Source organism: Salmo salar, chromosome ssa10, assembly GCF_905237065.1.
Source record: "Salmo salar chromosome ssa10, Ssal_v3.1, whole genome shotgun sequence".
In the NCBI taxonomy this organism is placed as follows: domain Eukaryota; kingdom Metazoa; phylum Chordata; class Actinopteri; order Salmoniformes; family Salmonidae; genus Salmo; species Salmo salar.
In genome coordinates, this window is record NC_059451.1 from 7,489,948 (window position 1) to 7,506,842 (window position 16,895).

A 16,895-nucleotide genomic window follows, 5' to 3' on the forward strand; every position below is an offset into this window, starting at 1 on the left:
CTGCTCTATCAAATCATCAACTTAATTATAATAAACACACAGAAATACGAGCCTTAGGTCATTAATATGGTCGAATCCGGAAACTATCATCTCGAAAACAAAAATTTTTCCTTTCAGTGAAATACGGAACCGTTCCGTATTTTATCTAACGGGTGGCATCCCTAAGTCTAAATATTCCTGTTACATTGCACAACCTTCAATGTTATGTCATAATTACGTAAAATTCTGGCAAATTAGTTCGCAACGAGCCAGGCGGCCCAAACTGTTGCATATACCCTGACTCTGCGTGCAATGAACGGAAGAGAAGTGACACAATTTCACCTGGTTAATATTGCCTGCTAACCTGGATTTATTTTAGCTAAATATGCAGGTTTAAAAATATACACTTCTGTGTATTGATTTTAAGAAAGGCATTGATGTTTATGGTTAGGTACAGTCGTGCAACGATTGTGCTTTTTTCGCAAATGCGCTTTTGTTAAATCATCCCCCGTTTGGCGAAGTCGGCTGTCTTTGTTAGGAAGAAATAGTCTTCACAGTTCGCAACGAGCCAGGCGGCCCAAACTGCTGCATATACCCTGACTCTGTTGCAAGAGAAGTGACACATTTTCCCTAGTTAAAAGAAATTCATGTTAGCAGGCAATATTAACTAAATATGCAGGTTTAAAAATATATAATTGTGCATTGATTTTAAGAAGGGCATTGAAGTTTATGGTTAGGTACACATTGGAGCAACGTGTACCTAAGCAATTATATGCAACGCAGGACAGGCTAGATAAACTAGTAATATCATGAACCATGTGTAGTTAAAAAGTGATTATGATTGATTGATTGTTTTTTTATAAGATAAGTTTAATGCTAGCTAGCAACTTACCTTGGCTTCTTACTGCATTCGCATAACAGGCAGGCTCCTCGTGGAGTGCAATGTAAAGCAGGTGGTTAGAGCGTTGGACTAGTTAACGGTAAGGTTGCAAAATTGAATCCCCGAGCTGACAAGGTAAAAATCTATCGTTCTGCCCCTGAACAAGGCAGTTACCCCACCGTTCCTAGGCCATCATTGAAAATAATAATGTGTTCTTAACTGACTTGCCTAGTTAAATAAAGGTGTACTTTTTTTATAATAATAAAAATATATATTTTTTTAAATCGGCCAAATCGGCGTCCAAAAATACCGATTTACGATTGTTATGAAAACTTGAAATCGGGCCTAATTAATCGGCCATTCCGATTAATCGGTCGACCTCTAGTAAAAACCTTATTCTAGTCAAGGCTCATCCTATATAACTACTGCTGTATACACCTTCCCTATTCATATGCTGTCCACACTGTCCATACACAAGAAACATATACATTGAGCCAATCAGTTATGTTGTGACAAGGTAGGAGTAGTATACAGAAAATAGCCCTCTTTGGTAAAAGACTAAGTCCATATTATGGCAAGAACAGCTCAAATAAGCAAAGAGAAATGACAGTCCATCATTACTTTAAGACATTAAGGTCAGTCAATACCGAACATTTCGAGAACTTTGAAAGTTTTTTCAAGTGCAGTCACAAAAACCATCAAGCGCTATGATGAAACTGGCTCTCATGATGACCGCTACAGGAAAGGAAGACCCAGAGTTACCTCTATGCAGAGGATCATTCATTAAGTTACCAGCCTAAGAAATTGCAGCCCAAATAAATGCTTCACAGAGTTCAAGTAACAGACACATCTCAACATCAACTGTTCTAACGAGACTGCGTGAATCAGGCCTACATGGATGAATTGCTGCAAAGAAACCACTGCTAAAGGACACCAATAATAAGAAGAGACTTGTTTGGGCCAAGAAACACGAGCAATGGACATTAGACCGGTGGAAATCTGTCCTTTGGTCTGATGAGTCCAAGTTTGAGATTTTTGGTTCCAACCGCCGTATCTTGTGAGACGCAGAGTAGGTGAACGGATGATGTGTGGTTCCCACCGTGATGCACGGAGGAGGAGATGTGATGGTGTGGGGGTGCTTTTCTGGTGACACTGTCTGTGATTTATTTAGAATTCAAGCCACACTTAACCAGCATGGCTACCACAGCATTCTGCAGCAATATGTGATCCCATCTGGTTTGCGCTTAGTGGGACTATCATTTGTTTTCAACAGGACAATGACCCAACAGACCTCCAGGCTGTGTAAGGGCTATTTGACCAAGAAGGAGAGTGATGGAGTGCTGCATCAGATGACCTGGACTCCACAATCACACAACCTCAACCCAATTGACATGATTTGGGATGAGTTGGACCGCAGAGTGACGGAAAAGCAGCCAACAAGTGCTCAGCATATGTGGGAACTCCTTCAAGACTGTTGGAAAAGCATTCCAAGTGAAGCTGGTTGAGAGAATGCCAAGAGTGTGCAAAGCTGTCATCAAGGCAAAGGGTGGCTACTTTGAAGAATTTGTTGAACACACATTTGGTTACTACATAATTTGATATGTTTTTTCATAATTTTGATGTGGTGACTATTATTCTACAATGTAGAAAATAGTAAACATAAAGAAAAACCCTTGAATGAGTAGGTGTGTCCAAACTTTTGACTGGTACTATATATATATACTGTAAAGGAAGAGAAGCTTAGATCTGACCCCAGAGAGATATGCCACCGACAAGGATTTCTTTATGTCAGCTACTGCATCTACTATACAGATATAGAAAAATAAAACTAATATCAGCCGTACCATAACTTCACAAAAGTTTCTAAACTTTATTAGGGTAATATCAAAAGTAAGTCAAGCCGTTGTTTATTGGGAAAATACGAGCAGAACAGGGAAAAAAATGCACTTCCCTCCCATGTGCCCCCCCCCCCCCCAAGCAATAAATAACCATTTTTACAACCTTCCCCTATTTTGGATCACCCCTCCCCCCAGTAAATTTCGATCTGTCTCTGAGGATGATTCTCCAATCAATCTTTAATTGCTATTGGGTAGTGAGGAAGACGGTACTGTAGCACCTTTACTGGGTCGTCTCTAGATACTTCAGCCACAAAATCATCATTATGGCTAAACCCCGCCTATAAATAGCTACAATTTCTCTTATTAAAATCTTATTTTAAACGAAACTCTAACCTTAACCTCAGATTTAACCACACTACGAACATTATGCCTAACCCTAAGCTTAAATGAAGACATTCTTTGTTATGATATTTTGACTTTCTGGCTGTGGTAACTAGTGACAACCCTTTAACTGCTCTATCACGAAGCACTGGGAACAGGTTGCCTGGGAAACGGCCGCATGGCAACAGGATCAGAGCCTGGGAGTTGTCTGCCGCTAGGTCTGCTCCCATTTTATCGCATTTCTTCACTAGATGGTGTGCAAGCCACTGGAGAGTAGGCTACGGCTCCAACAAAACAAACCTGGAAAACTACATAATACGACGCGCCATTTCTTTAGGCTTTTGAGGAGGAAAGTGTGGGAATAAAAGCTTTGCTTTAAGGTTTTCATGCGACTTGGATAATATACAATCCAGCTGTGATGGACATAATGATTGCGGTGCAGGATGTGTGTGTCTCCAGTCAATGGCTTACCGCTATAATTCTCAGTCTGTGCTGCTTTTTGCCTTCGTGCTTACCCGCTGGACAAACTGTGGACTATGCATCGATTGAAAGTGTGGTCACCCGACAAGGCGATACGGCTCTCCTGAGGTAGGAAAACAAGCAAAGCAGCTTCAATTTCCCTCTGTCCCTGCATTCACGGACGACAGAGTTTCAATATCTAACCAAATAGTGCTGTGACACCAAACACTAAGCAGCCTATCATTTGATACATTTCAGTTTTGCGTTCAACGTTAGCAATTCTAAACTGGGTCAAAAAACAATCCATTCTTAGCCCGTGTATTTTTTCGTAGAATGGATGAACCTTGCTATGATGAGATCAGCCATTTTGGTCAGGGGTTGGCCAACCATTGTTATCCAGTGCTGTTATGAGATATTGTGTAAAATAATGAATTAGAAGAATTTATCTGCACTGTATGCAGGACCATGCACAGACCTTTCAGGGGGCAGTTGCTCAAAATGAAAAAAGGGCACTCCCACTTGAAAAAAAAAATGTGGCTTTCGTAATTCATATCTCGAAATTCATAACATACTAACAGCCTCTGTAGCAAACATTTGTAAATGTTTTAGTATAGGCCTATTTATTAGTTGTAAGCAAGCTAGTTACAGTGCCTCCTAAAGACATGATTGACATCAGAAAAATAGGGTAGGCTATTGATCAAATAACATTTCATTGGTCACATACACATATTTTGCAGATGTTATCGCAGGTGCAGCGAAAGTACACACAAATCCCACAATGAAAAGAAATTGAGAAGTATCAGAACGATCAATGTCAGAGTTTGAAATATCTATCTATCTATCTATATGTATATACACACACACACACATATCAGTATTGCTTCCGTCCCTCGCCCCAACCTGGGCTTGAACCAAGGACCTTCTGCACACAAAAAAACATAGACAACAGTCACCCTTGAAGCATCGTTACCTATCGCTCCATAAAGTTGCAGTCTTTGCAGAGCAAGGGAAACAACTACTTCAAGGTCTCAGAGCAAGTGACGACACCAATTGAAACACTACTAGCACGCACCACTAACTAGCCATTTCACACCGGTTACACTCACCACCCTTTGAACTCCTTCGCAGTAATCAGGGTCACGGCACCAATGTAACTGTATTGCTTCCGTCCCTCTCCTCACCCCAACCTGGACTTGAACCAGGGACCCTCTGCACACATCGACAACAGTCACCCTCGAAACAACTACTTCGAGGTCTAAGAGCAAGTGACGTCACCGATTGAAACGCTACTAGTCCGCACCGCTAATTAGACATTTCTTACCGGTTATATAGATAAATAGATATCTATCTATCTGGTTGAGAGAATACCAAGAGTGTGCAAAGCTGTCATCAAAGTAAAGGGTGGCTACTTTGAAGAATCTAAAATATTTTGATTTGTTTGACACTTGTTTGGTAACTACGTGTGTGATTTCATATAGTGAAGACATCAAACTTATTTTTAAATGTAGAAAATAGTAAAAATAAAGAAAATCCCTTGAACGAGTAGGTGTGTCCAAACTTTTGATTGGTACTGTTAGTGTGTGTGTGTATATATATAGACAGTGTGGCCAGTATATGAATAGGAAATGTGTGTACAGCAGTAGTTATCTAGGATTAGCCTTGACTAGAATGCAGCATATACATATGAAATGGGAAAAACAGTATGTAAACATTTAAAAAGTGACCAGTGGTGAATGAATATGTACATAGGGCAGCAGGGTAGAGTACCGGGTGGTAGTCAGCTTTGACGCACCTGTACTGTCCTGTCTCCGCATTCTATACTGAATAAAAATATAAATGCAACATGTGACAATCAGTCAATCGAAATAAATTAATTTGTCTCTAATCTATGGATTTCACCTGACTGGATATGGGTGCAGTCATGGGTGGGTGGGCCTAGTAGGGCATATAGGCCCATCCACTTGGGAGCCAGGCCCACCCACTGGGGAGCCAGTCCCAACCAATCAGAATGAGTTTTTCCCCACAAAAGGGCATTATTACAGACAGAAATACTCCTCAGTTTCATCAGCTGCCCGGATGGCTGGTCTCAGATGATCCCACAGGTCAAGAAGCTAAACTCAGCAAAAAAAGAAATGTCCCTTTTTCAGGACCCTGTCTTTCAAAAATGATTTGTGAAAATCCAAGTAACTTCACAGATCTTCATTGTAAAGGGTTTAAACACTGTTTCCCATGCTTGTTCAGTGAACCATAAACAATTAATGAACATGCACCTGTGGAACGGTCCTTAAGACACTAACAGCTCACAGACAGTAGGCAATTAAGGTCACAGTTATGAAAACTTAGGACACTAAAGAGGCCTTTCTACTGACTCTGAAAAACACCAAAAGAAAGATGCCCAGGGTCCCTGCTCATCTGCATGAATGTGCCTTAGGCATGCTGCAAGGAGGCATGAGGACTGCAGATGTGGCCAGGGCAATACATTGCAATGTCCGGTTAAGACAGCGCTACAGGGAGGCAGGACGGACAGTTGATCATCCTCGCAGTGGCAGACCAGGTGTAACAACACCTGCACAGGATCGGTACATCCGAACATCACACCTGTGACAGGCATGTCAGTGTTCTGCCATGGCCAGCGAAGAGCCCGGATCTCAATCCCATTGAGTATGTCTGGGACCTGTTAGATCGGAGGGTGAGGGCTAGGGCCATTCCCCCCAGAAATGTCCGGGACCTTGCAGGTGCCTTGGTGGAAGAGTGGGGTAATATCTCACAGCAAGAACTGGCAAATCTGGTGCAGTTCATGAGGTGGAGATGCACTGCAGTACATAATGCAGCTGGTGGCCACACCAGATACTGACTGTTACTTTTGATTTTAACCTGTTGGGGATAGGGGGGCAGTATTTGCACGGCCGGATAAAAAACATACCCGATTTAATCTGGTTACTACTCCTGCCCAGTAACTAGAATATGCATATAATTATTGGCTTTGGATAGAAAACACCCTAAAGTTTCTAAAACTGTTTGAATGGTGTCTGTGAGTATAACAGAACTCATATGGCAGGCAAAAACCTGAGAAGATTCCTTACAGGAAGTGCCCTGTCTGACCATTCCTTGAGCTTCTTGACTCTGTTTATTGAAGACTGAGGAGCTTTGCTGTAACGTGACACTTCCTACGGCTCCCATAGGCTCTCAGAAGGCGGGAAAAAGCTGAATGATGTAATTCCAGCCCCAGGCTGAAACACATTAGCGCTTTTGGCAAGTACTCTATCAGAGGACAATGGGCTGAGGCGCGTGCACGAGTCGACCCCATGTTTTTATTTTCGTTCGTCTCTGAACCTAAACACAGATTCCCGGTCGGAATATTATCGCTTTTTTACGAGAAAAATTGCATAAAAATTGATTTTAAACAGCGGTTGACATGCTTCAAAGTACGGTAATGGAATATTTAGAAATGTTTTGTCACGAAATGCGTCGTGTGCATAACCCTTATTTACCCTTTCGGATAGTGTCTTGAATGCACGAACAAAACGCCGCTATTTGGATATAACTATGGATTATTTGGGACCAAACCAACATTTGTTATTGAAGTAGAAGTCCTGGGAGTGCATTCTGACGAAGAACACCAAAGGTAATAACATTTTTCTTATAGTAAATCTGACTTTGGTGAGTGCTAAACTTGCTGGGTGTCTAAATAGCTAGCCCTGTGATGCCGGGCTATCTAGTTAGAATATTGCAAAATGTGCTTTCACCGAAAAGCTATTTTAAAATCGGACATATCGAGTGCATAGAGGAGTTCTGTATCTATAATTCTTAAAATAATTGTTATGCTTTTTGTGAACGTTTATCGTGAGTAATTTAGTAAATGTTTAGTAAATTCACCGGAAGTTTGCTAGTATGCTAGTTCTGAACGTCACATGCTAATGTAAAAAGCTGGTTTTTGAAATAAATATGAACTTGATTGAACAAAACATGCATGTATTGTATAACATAATGTCCTAGGTGTGTCATCTGATGAAGATCATCAAAGGTTAGTGCTGCATTTAGCTGTGGTTTGGGTTTATGTGACATTATATGCTAGCTTGAAAAATGGGTGTCTGATTATTTCTGGCTGGGTACTCTGCTGACATAATCTAATGTTTTGCTTTCGTTGTAAAGCCTTTTTGAAATCGGACAGTGTGGTTAGATTAACGAGAGTCTTGTCTTTAAAATGGTGTAAAATAGTCATATGTTTGAGAAATTGAAGTAATAGCATTTCTAAGGTATTTGAATAACGCGCCACAGGATTCCACTGGCTGTTACGCAGGTGGGACGATTTCGTCCCGCCGACCCTAGAGAGGTTAACCCCCCCCCCTTTGTTTAGGGACACATTATTCCATTTCTGTTTGTCACATGTCTGTGGAATTTGTTCAGTTTATGTCTGTTGTTGAATCTTGTTATGTTTATACAAATATTTCCACATGTTAAGTTTCTGTAAATGAATGTAGTTGACAGTGAGGACGTTTCTTTTTTTAGATGTGGATGTCCTGGCTGGCGTGGTTACATGTGGTTTGCGTTTGTGAGGCTGGTTGGACGTACTGCCAAATGTTCTAAAATGACGTTGTAGGTGGCATATTTGTGGCATTATGTTCTGTGACAAAACTGCACATTTTAGAGTGGCCTTTTGTTGCCCCAGCACAAGGTGCACCTGTGTAATGATCATGCTGTTTAATCAGCTTCTTGATATGCCACACCTGTTAGGTGGATGAATTATCTTGGCAAAGGAGAAATGCTCACTAACAGGGATGTAAACTAATTTTTGCTTCAAATTTGAGAGAAATAAGCCTTTTGTTCGTATGGAACATTTTGGGGACATTTTATTTTGGTTGGTGAAACATGGGACCAAAGCTTCACATGTTGCGTTTTATATATATATATTTTCAGTATAATTCACCAGGCAGGCCAAAACTCCGTCCCACCAAAAGATGCTGAAATTTCAGGCGGTCTTTTTGAACAGCTCTTACACTGAAAGTGTATTATCATCATTTTCACAATTCCACAAAAGAAAATCATATTTTTGACTGTACTGGGCCTTTTAAAGAGAAGGTGCGGACCTGAATTCGAAGGACTATTTAATTTAAGTGATATAACTTATGCATTTTGTTGTAGGTTTTATGTATTGAATTAAAAAAGCTGAATTGCATCTGGTTGTCTGGCTTGGCCTGTGAACAGCAGTGATGAGATATTGTTAGTTATTTTGTGATTAATTTTTGATGGCGCTCATCACAAAATTACCTTAGCAACAGCGATGATGGAGTGCACTATTTTTGCCATATTCTCTGCATGCCCGACGGCTGTCATGTCAAACCGACTTACACCTCAGACGATCTCTCTAGAGAGGAGTCTAATTCCCTGGTGTCAATCTGGGTTGCTTGTGATCAGTGGCAGAAGCTGTGCCTGAATCCCAATGGTTCATTGGGCTAGAGATTATCCCTGTGGTATGAATCAACTCAACAAACAAGTTTACCACTCCACAATGGGGTCATTGACTCTGTGGAGCTCTGACAGACTGGAAATCGTGGAAATGGATATGGGGACCATTTTGAAGGTCCTTGGCGGGGTTTTTGAAATGAATTAAGAGTTCATTTCACAATGTCAATTGTAGGCAAAATAACCTATATTTCTGATTTGAAACTCAATGCATTTTCTGTGTGTATGCAGTCAGTGTGGAGTTATCATTTTACTCTGTTCAACACTGTTAAACTAATGGATATTGGAAAGCTCTTAAGCTGCTCTACTTGCCTCTCTGCCTTGCATCTAATTGCAGCTTATCGTTATCACCAGGATGACTGGATGTGTTGATATTTGCACTGCGATAAGAGGTATTCAGAAAACTGACTGTTTTTCGAAATCCGAATGAAGCTCGGATTGGACTTTTCCAGTACAGTGGGGCCTTTGTTTTCAGGAAGGTTTCAAACATAACCATGTAGCTAGAGACTGCAACCATAAAACAATGTCCGAGGTCGCTGGCCCTCTTTTTCCAGACCATAGACTATTATAAGGCAATTTCTTCCATTCTCCTGAAGCTGATTGCAGGAAGAAAATGGTGAGCATTCTCAAATGGTGACAAACCCAGAAGCATGCAATTAGTCATTGCCTCTGGATTATGGAATAGCTCCCAAGAGGAACGTTCACTCTGTCATGTGTTCATTATTTCTCCCTCTTCTTCAATTCTTAATGCTGATTTACTGTGGCCTTCTGTGTTCCCCCTGCCTCCCTGATTTATGTTGGACAATGGGTCCATATCAATTAAATGGCGAGGGCTCTTAGAACAAAAGGAATTGTCCGCATGTGCATCATCTTCCTTTTAAAGGCCCAGTGCAGTCAAATCTTGACTTTCCTAGGTGTTATATATTTTTCCACACTGAGGTTGGAATAATATTGTGGAAATTATGATGATGCCCTTTAAGTGTAAGAGCTGTTTGAAAAGACCGCCTGGAACTTCAGTCTGTTTTGTTGGATGGAGTTTTTGGTAAATTTAGTTAATAGACCAATAAGAAAGAGTACCAAACCTTTCTGCCTATAACAGATAGTTTTCCCATTCCCAGACAGTCCTAGCAAAATTATTGCTTGAGAAATTTCTTTCTAATAGCTAAGAAGCTATTTTTGTTTCTTTTTGACCATTTTAATTGAAAACAGGGTACTTATTTGTTACCCAGATAATTTGATATTGCGATTAAAATCAACTGCATTGGACCTTTAATCTTTTTTAATGACCTAAAAACTTTGCCATTTTCCTAATGGGGTCATTTTCTGTAATTAACAAGGGGCCTTGTATTCTGAATCAGTTATTGTTGGTTTTATGCCATGCATGACTGCATAGTTTCATGTATCTGGTGCATTTTGCATTCAAAGGGGTTTCTGAACCAGTGATTCCTCACAAAACTCAGGCAAAAAAAGACCATTTTGGGGATTTTATTAGAATAGAATAGTCCTTTGGAGGAACAATTGCTGAGATGTACAGTTGAAGTCGGAAGTTTACAGACACTTAGGTTGGAGTCATTAAAACTTGTTTTTCAACCACTCCACAAATTTCTTGTTAACAAACTATAGTTTTGGAAAGTCGGTTAGGACATCAACTTTGTGCATGACACAAGTAATTTTTCCAACAATTGTTTACAGCCAGATTATTTCACTTATAATTCACTGTATCACAATTCCAGTGGGTCAGAAGTTTTACATACGATAAGTTGACTGTGCCTTTAAACAGCTTGGAAAATTCAAGAAAATGATGTCATGGCTTTAGAAGCTTCTGATAGGCTAATTGACATCATTTTAATCAATTGGAGGTGTACCTGTGGATGTATTTCAAGCCCTACCTTCAATCTCAGTGCCACTTTGCTTGACATCATGGGGAAATAAAAAGAAATCAGAATTGTAGAATTGTAATCAAAATTGTAGACCTCCACAAGTCTGGTTCATCCTTTTTCATTTCCAAATGCCTGAAGGTACCACATTCATCTGTACAAACAATAGTACGCAAGTATAAACACCATGGGACCACGCAGCCGTTATACCGGACGGAGACGTGTTCTGTCTCCTAGAGATGAATGTACTTTGGTGCAAAAAGTGCAAATCAATCCGAGAACAACAGCAAAGGACCTTGTGAAGATGCTGGAGGAAACAGGCACAAAATTATCTATATCCATAGTAAAATGAGTCCTATATCGCCATAACCTGAAAGGCTGCTCAGCAAGGAAGAAGCCACTGCTCCAAAAATGCCATAAAAAGCCAGACTACAGTTTGCAACTGCACATGGGGACAAAGATTGTACTTTTTGGAGAAATGTCCTCTGGTCTGATGAAACAAAAATAGAACTGTTTGGCCGTAATGCCCATCGTTATGTTTGGAGGAAAAAGGGGGAGTCTTGCAAGCCGAAGAACACCTTCCCAACCGTGAAGCACGGGGATGGCAGCATCATGTTGTGGGGGTGCTTTGCTGCAGGAGGGACTGGTGCACTTCACAAAATAGATGGCTTCATGAGGATGGAAAATTATGTGGATATATTGAAGCAACATCTCAAGACATCGGTCAGGAAGTTAAAGCTTGGTCGCAAATGGGTCTTCCAAATGGACAATGACCCCAAGCATACTTCCAAAGTTGTGGCAAAATGGATTAAGGACACCGAAGTCAAGGTATTTGAATGGCCATCACAAAGCCCTGACCTCAATCCCATTTGTGGGCAGAACTGAAAGAAATTGTGCGAGCAAGGAGGCCTACAATCTGACTCAGTTACACCAGCTCTGTCAGGAGGAATGGGCCAAAATTCACCCAATTTATAGTGGAATGTTACCCAAAACGTTTGATTGAAGTTAGACAATTTAATGGCAATGCTACCAAATTCTGATTGAGTGTATGTAAACTTCTGACCCACTGAGAATGTGATGAAAGAAATAAAAGCTGATATAAATCATTCTCTCTATTATTATTCTGACATTTCACATTCTTATAATAAAGTGGTGATCTTAACTGACCTAAAACAGGGAATTTTACTAGGATTAAATGTCAGGAATTGTGAAAAACTGAGTTTAAATGTACTTGGCTAAGGTGTATGTAAACTTCCGACTTCAACTGTATTTGACTTTTCTAAATGCACAATTGAGAAATTAATTAATCAAAGTTGGCATATTTGTAAAATATTGGCCTGACCCAGGTGTCCTTTAAGACTCCATAATGTTTAATCTGTACATGCTGCAAGGTAAACATTTATCATATGAAGCTTTACCACTTGCTCTGTAATATGAGTAGTATTTTGATTAAAATAAAAAATAGTTTTACATTCATTTATTAATATTGAAAAATATTAACTATGATATTGAATATATAACATTTTGGATTTGGCAAATTGTTCAATATATTGTTCAACATAATGTACTCTATGGGCATATCAAAGTTCCAGAGTGGGATCTCAGCCAATTTTAAGTTATGGCCTATTTTATAAATAGACATTGGCATAGTAGGCAATGTAACCAATCACAGCCCTCCTTTTACTTGTACTTGCACATCCTGCAAATCACCATCAGAGGTGATCATTTTGAATACATTTTTACATTCACTCTGTTGGTAATGCTTACAAACTGGATAATAACTCTAAAAGTAGCAGAGATCCCACTCTGGGACTTTGATATGCACGTAGAGTATATTTTGTTCCACAATAAAAAAATAAAAAATTGCCAAATCAAAAAAATAATACTTTCAATATTCATGTTTTATATTTATATATATTCATAAATTAATGTAAATAAATGTTTTTATTGAAATCAACATACTACTCATATTACAGAGCAAGCAGTAAAGCTTCATAAGACACCAATGTTAGCTTTGTAGCACTTACAAATGAGACACTATGGAGTCTTAAAGGAGGCCTGGGTAAGGCCAAAATGCCATACATATGCCAACTTTGATCAATTATTTCTCAGTTATGCTTTTTTATACTTATGCCAAATATAGGTCAACTCCTTCCTCCAAATGACTATTCTATGGATTACAGTTCATGAAAATCCCCCAAATCATATATATTTTTTTGTCTCCATGGCAGCCACTCAGCTGCCATGGAGAGCACACCATCAATGGGATCATCACTTCCATGCACCCTCATCTTCTCTATTATTTACTGGTGTGATGCCATTGAGATTCAGACGGATAAGCCTCAACTCTTCACATTAAATGTTCTGCATGGCTAAGTAAACTATAGCACGGGACAGCAGGGACAATTGTCTTGAAGGAAAAACTGGTAAGATATCAAAGGAAATCCATTCCTCCAAGATAAAGCGATATAGGCCTAAACAAATGTTAACTGTAGCCTGCTGCATAGGTATGCTTAGCCTATATCTTGAATATACATTTGTAAGAATTGACATTATGAATATGGTATTGACATGGTACGTTATAGATGATAGAAGCTGTCAAATATTAGCCTACATTATACACTCTAATGGATTCAAAAGGGGGGCGAACCGTAAGTAGGCTATTCAGTGCAGTCATATAATAAATCAGAGGTTCAATTGAGGGGGTTCTTCCACCACGATTCGAAAGGGGGTTATAGTGGCAGTTGAATAGAAAACACTTTTTTTTTTCCCCTTAAGAAAACCATCCTCCATTGTTATTGAGTAGGCCGAGTTGTTCATGTTGAGCTTTCTCCTGAGGACTAGGCCAACATAGTATCAGCTTGATGATAAGTCGTGTTTTGTAAAATGGAATATAATGAGTGAATTTCACTTGCTGAATATACCGAAATGAAACACAGCATCACTTCCTCATCTTACAAACTTGGCATAGCGATAATGCTGTGAAAACCTGGACGTCGGTATTAGAACAGTAAGACGTGGACCACAAAATGATCGCAAGAGTTTATCTATCTATCCACACTGAGGATACGATAAAGATCCAAGTTTATTTTTGTTATTTAGTTTTACAGTCGGCCCTTGGCTGCAAAATGAAGGCTGCATAGAGGCCTTATTCCCTGTAAAAATTGACCTGTCACTACTTTAGAAGTCTGATATTTTTATAAATGTAACATCATTGCCTTGTATCAACTTAGCGTTTGAAGAAAACCTTTTTCGCTCTGTACAATAATTAGGGACGTAACGATTCACCAATACGCATCGGTCCCCGATTCAAATATTGAAGATATGACTGCATCAGTCCATGGACCCCAAACTGATCCAAATATATCATGCATCAGTCAGAAAATAGATTCCGCCTTCCGAGTGGCGCAGCGTTCTAAGGCACTGCATCGCAGGGCTTGAGGCGTCACTACAGACCCGGGTTCGATCCCATGCTGTGTCACAATCGTCCGTGACCGGGTTTCCCATAGGGTGGCGCACAACTGGCCCAGTGTCGTTCGGGTTAGGGGAGGGTTTGGCCAGGGGGGCTTTACTTGGATCATCGTGCTCTAGCACCTTGTGGTGGGCAGGGCGCCTGCAGGCTGACTTCAGTCGTCAGTTGAACGGTGTTTACTCCGACACATTGGTGTAGCTGGCTTCCGTGTTAAGAAGCGTGGTTTGGCAAATCATGTTTCGGAGTACACATGACTCAACCTTCGCCGAGCCCGTTAGGGAGTTGCAACGATGAGACAAGATCGCAATTGGATATCACAAAAAGGGTAAAAAATGTATTCAAACGTAGCGAGTCACCGATTCACAAAAATATTTTGCTCATATTACTTTCTTTCTACCTTACGAAAATACCTAATATTTTGTGACAACTGATGCGTCCTCATTTCCAGTGTTGAACTAAGCATGTAACTGTGTTGACAGTCATTGATCTACAAGTAATTTTGCATCCCGAACAACCCTAGGGAGTATCAATAGCTTAGTCAAACTGTATTGTGCCTTGCTTCGCACGCTGACCAACGAGAGGTAGGCGGCCTGTTGTACATCTGCTCAGCACCTTCAGCATTCAAATGATAAAATTGCTTGCACAATATTAGGCTTCATTAGTTAAGTGACAACCTATGTAAATTTCTAGATTATTGTTATCTTTGAACTGTTGAAAATTGTGTTTTACCGTTATAAAAGTAAGCTACCAGAGGCACAACTCTCATCTGGCTATACCTGCTGAACGGGGCTTACAATATCTTTTATTTTGATTGTTCAGGTTCACCATCAGCAATAGTTTTGGTAGTTTTGCTTTAAACAATCAGTGTATATGGTCATTTTTAGATATACAGAGTAAAGTTGATAATTTCATAATGAGGAAGCTTAATCTTCAAAAATTACAAGTTCATTAGTGGATGCAGGTGGTTTCAGAACCAAGGTGGGGGGAACGAAAAACAGGCTACTAACCCTAACCCCCCCAATCTGATAGTGGTTGTGGGGTAGTAGATGCCTAGTCTCCTTTATGGCTCAGCTCAGGTGCCTGCATAGTGCACACCATAGACATACATCATGTACATTCCAGTGTTGGGGAGTAGTGAACTACATGTAGTTTAACTAGTAATTTACCTACATTTTGCATTACATCTTGGTCGTAATTAAACTAAATTCAAATCTTGGTAGTGTTTTCAGTAGTTAATTACTTTTTTGCCATGTAGCGATGTAGCTAACTACTGGAACTACACACTACTTTGTTTGCTAAACTAAAATATTGGTGAAGTATGCAATAATTTCCTCTTCTTTTTTTTCAGCATCAGACCTGCCTTATTCTTACTTGAACGATAATTTTTGTGTTTACTAGGCTAAGTTACACATTGTGTTAACATCTGAATACAGAGTGATCTGTTCAGCTCAGACAGATCAAATTCAGAGGCCCAGTTCATGCGCTCCATCAGCAGCCGATTTTAAATGTATGTTTATGCAACATATGTTGGTGCATTAAATCATGTCGCATCGAACTAAATCGCGTCGATTCGTTCTCTAATCAAACTGAATGGCACCGAATCGTCTCAAACTAAACGTATCTTTCCTATATTGTATCGTATTTCACAGCACTGTTTTCCAGGCATGTCCTATACCAGTCTCTACAGAGGTGTTTCCGTGACAAAGGTTCTTATGTATCGTTTTTCTGAAATCTGTTATTGTGGCTCGTGGAAAGATCTTGGCATTTGCCAATAGAGCTTATGCGAGGGCAGGCATCCAGCGTGAATGCCTGTGTCCCCAACACAGATGCCAAAGGTAGGCCTAAGCGAAGAACAAATGAATATTCTGGCTATGTAGCCTCTTCAGTTTGCAACTTCTTAATCAGTAAAAAATATATTCAGATGCATATAGGGCATTTTATAGTTTATATGACGTAGCCTGAGACTCCCACAAAGTTAAAAATAGCTGTTTGTTTCTGCTTAAAAGCATATTTTGAAGCCCTTCTAATTTTGATCAGAGGGCATTTCAGGTGCCTGTGTGGCTCTCCTATGGAAGAACCTGTGTTTAGGTTAGGTCGCGATGCTCTGTGGTCTGAACATGTCTACCACCTGCCACATGTATCTGAATCCTCAGACGTACATGGGGAGGCAGAGGCTTCCTCTATATTTTATTTATTACATACATTTTTTTATTTTTTATGTTGAATTATATTATTACACTGAACAAAAATAAACACAACATGCAACAATTTCAAAGATTTTACTGAGTTACAGTTCATAAGGAAATCAGTAAATTTAAATGAATTCATTAGGCCCTAATCTATGGATTTCAGAAAACCAGTCAGTATCTGGTGTGACCACAATTTGCCTCATGCAGCACGACACATCTCCTTCACATAGAGTTGATCAGGCTGTTGATTGTGGCCTGTGTAATGTTGTCCCACTCCTCGTCAATGGCTGTGAGAAGTTTTCTGGATATTGGTGGGAACTGGAACACCGTCTCGTACACGTCGATGCAGAGCATCGT

General features: G+C 40.0%; 1 protein-coding gene across 2 annotated transcripts in view; it reads left to right on the top strand.

Moving 5' to 3' along the window:
- Window positions 1-3,230: 3,230 nt before the first annotated feature.
- The window catches only part of negr1 (neuronal growth regulator 1), a 449,973-nt gene continuing 436,308 nt past the window's right edge, over window positions 3,231-16,895 (top strand). The window contains exon 1 of one of the 2 annotated variants that reach the window (XM_014215672.2): window positions 3,231-3,666. In XM_014215672.2, coding sequence (XP_014071147.1) covers window positions 3,497-3,666 — 170 coding nt within the window. In that variant the 5' untranslated portion in view covers window positions 3,231-3,496. The remainder of the gene's footprint in view (window positions 3,667-16,895) is intronic. The other variant, XM_014215673.2, reaches the window with a different exon arrangement.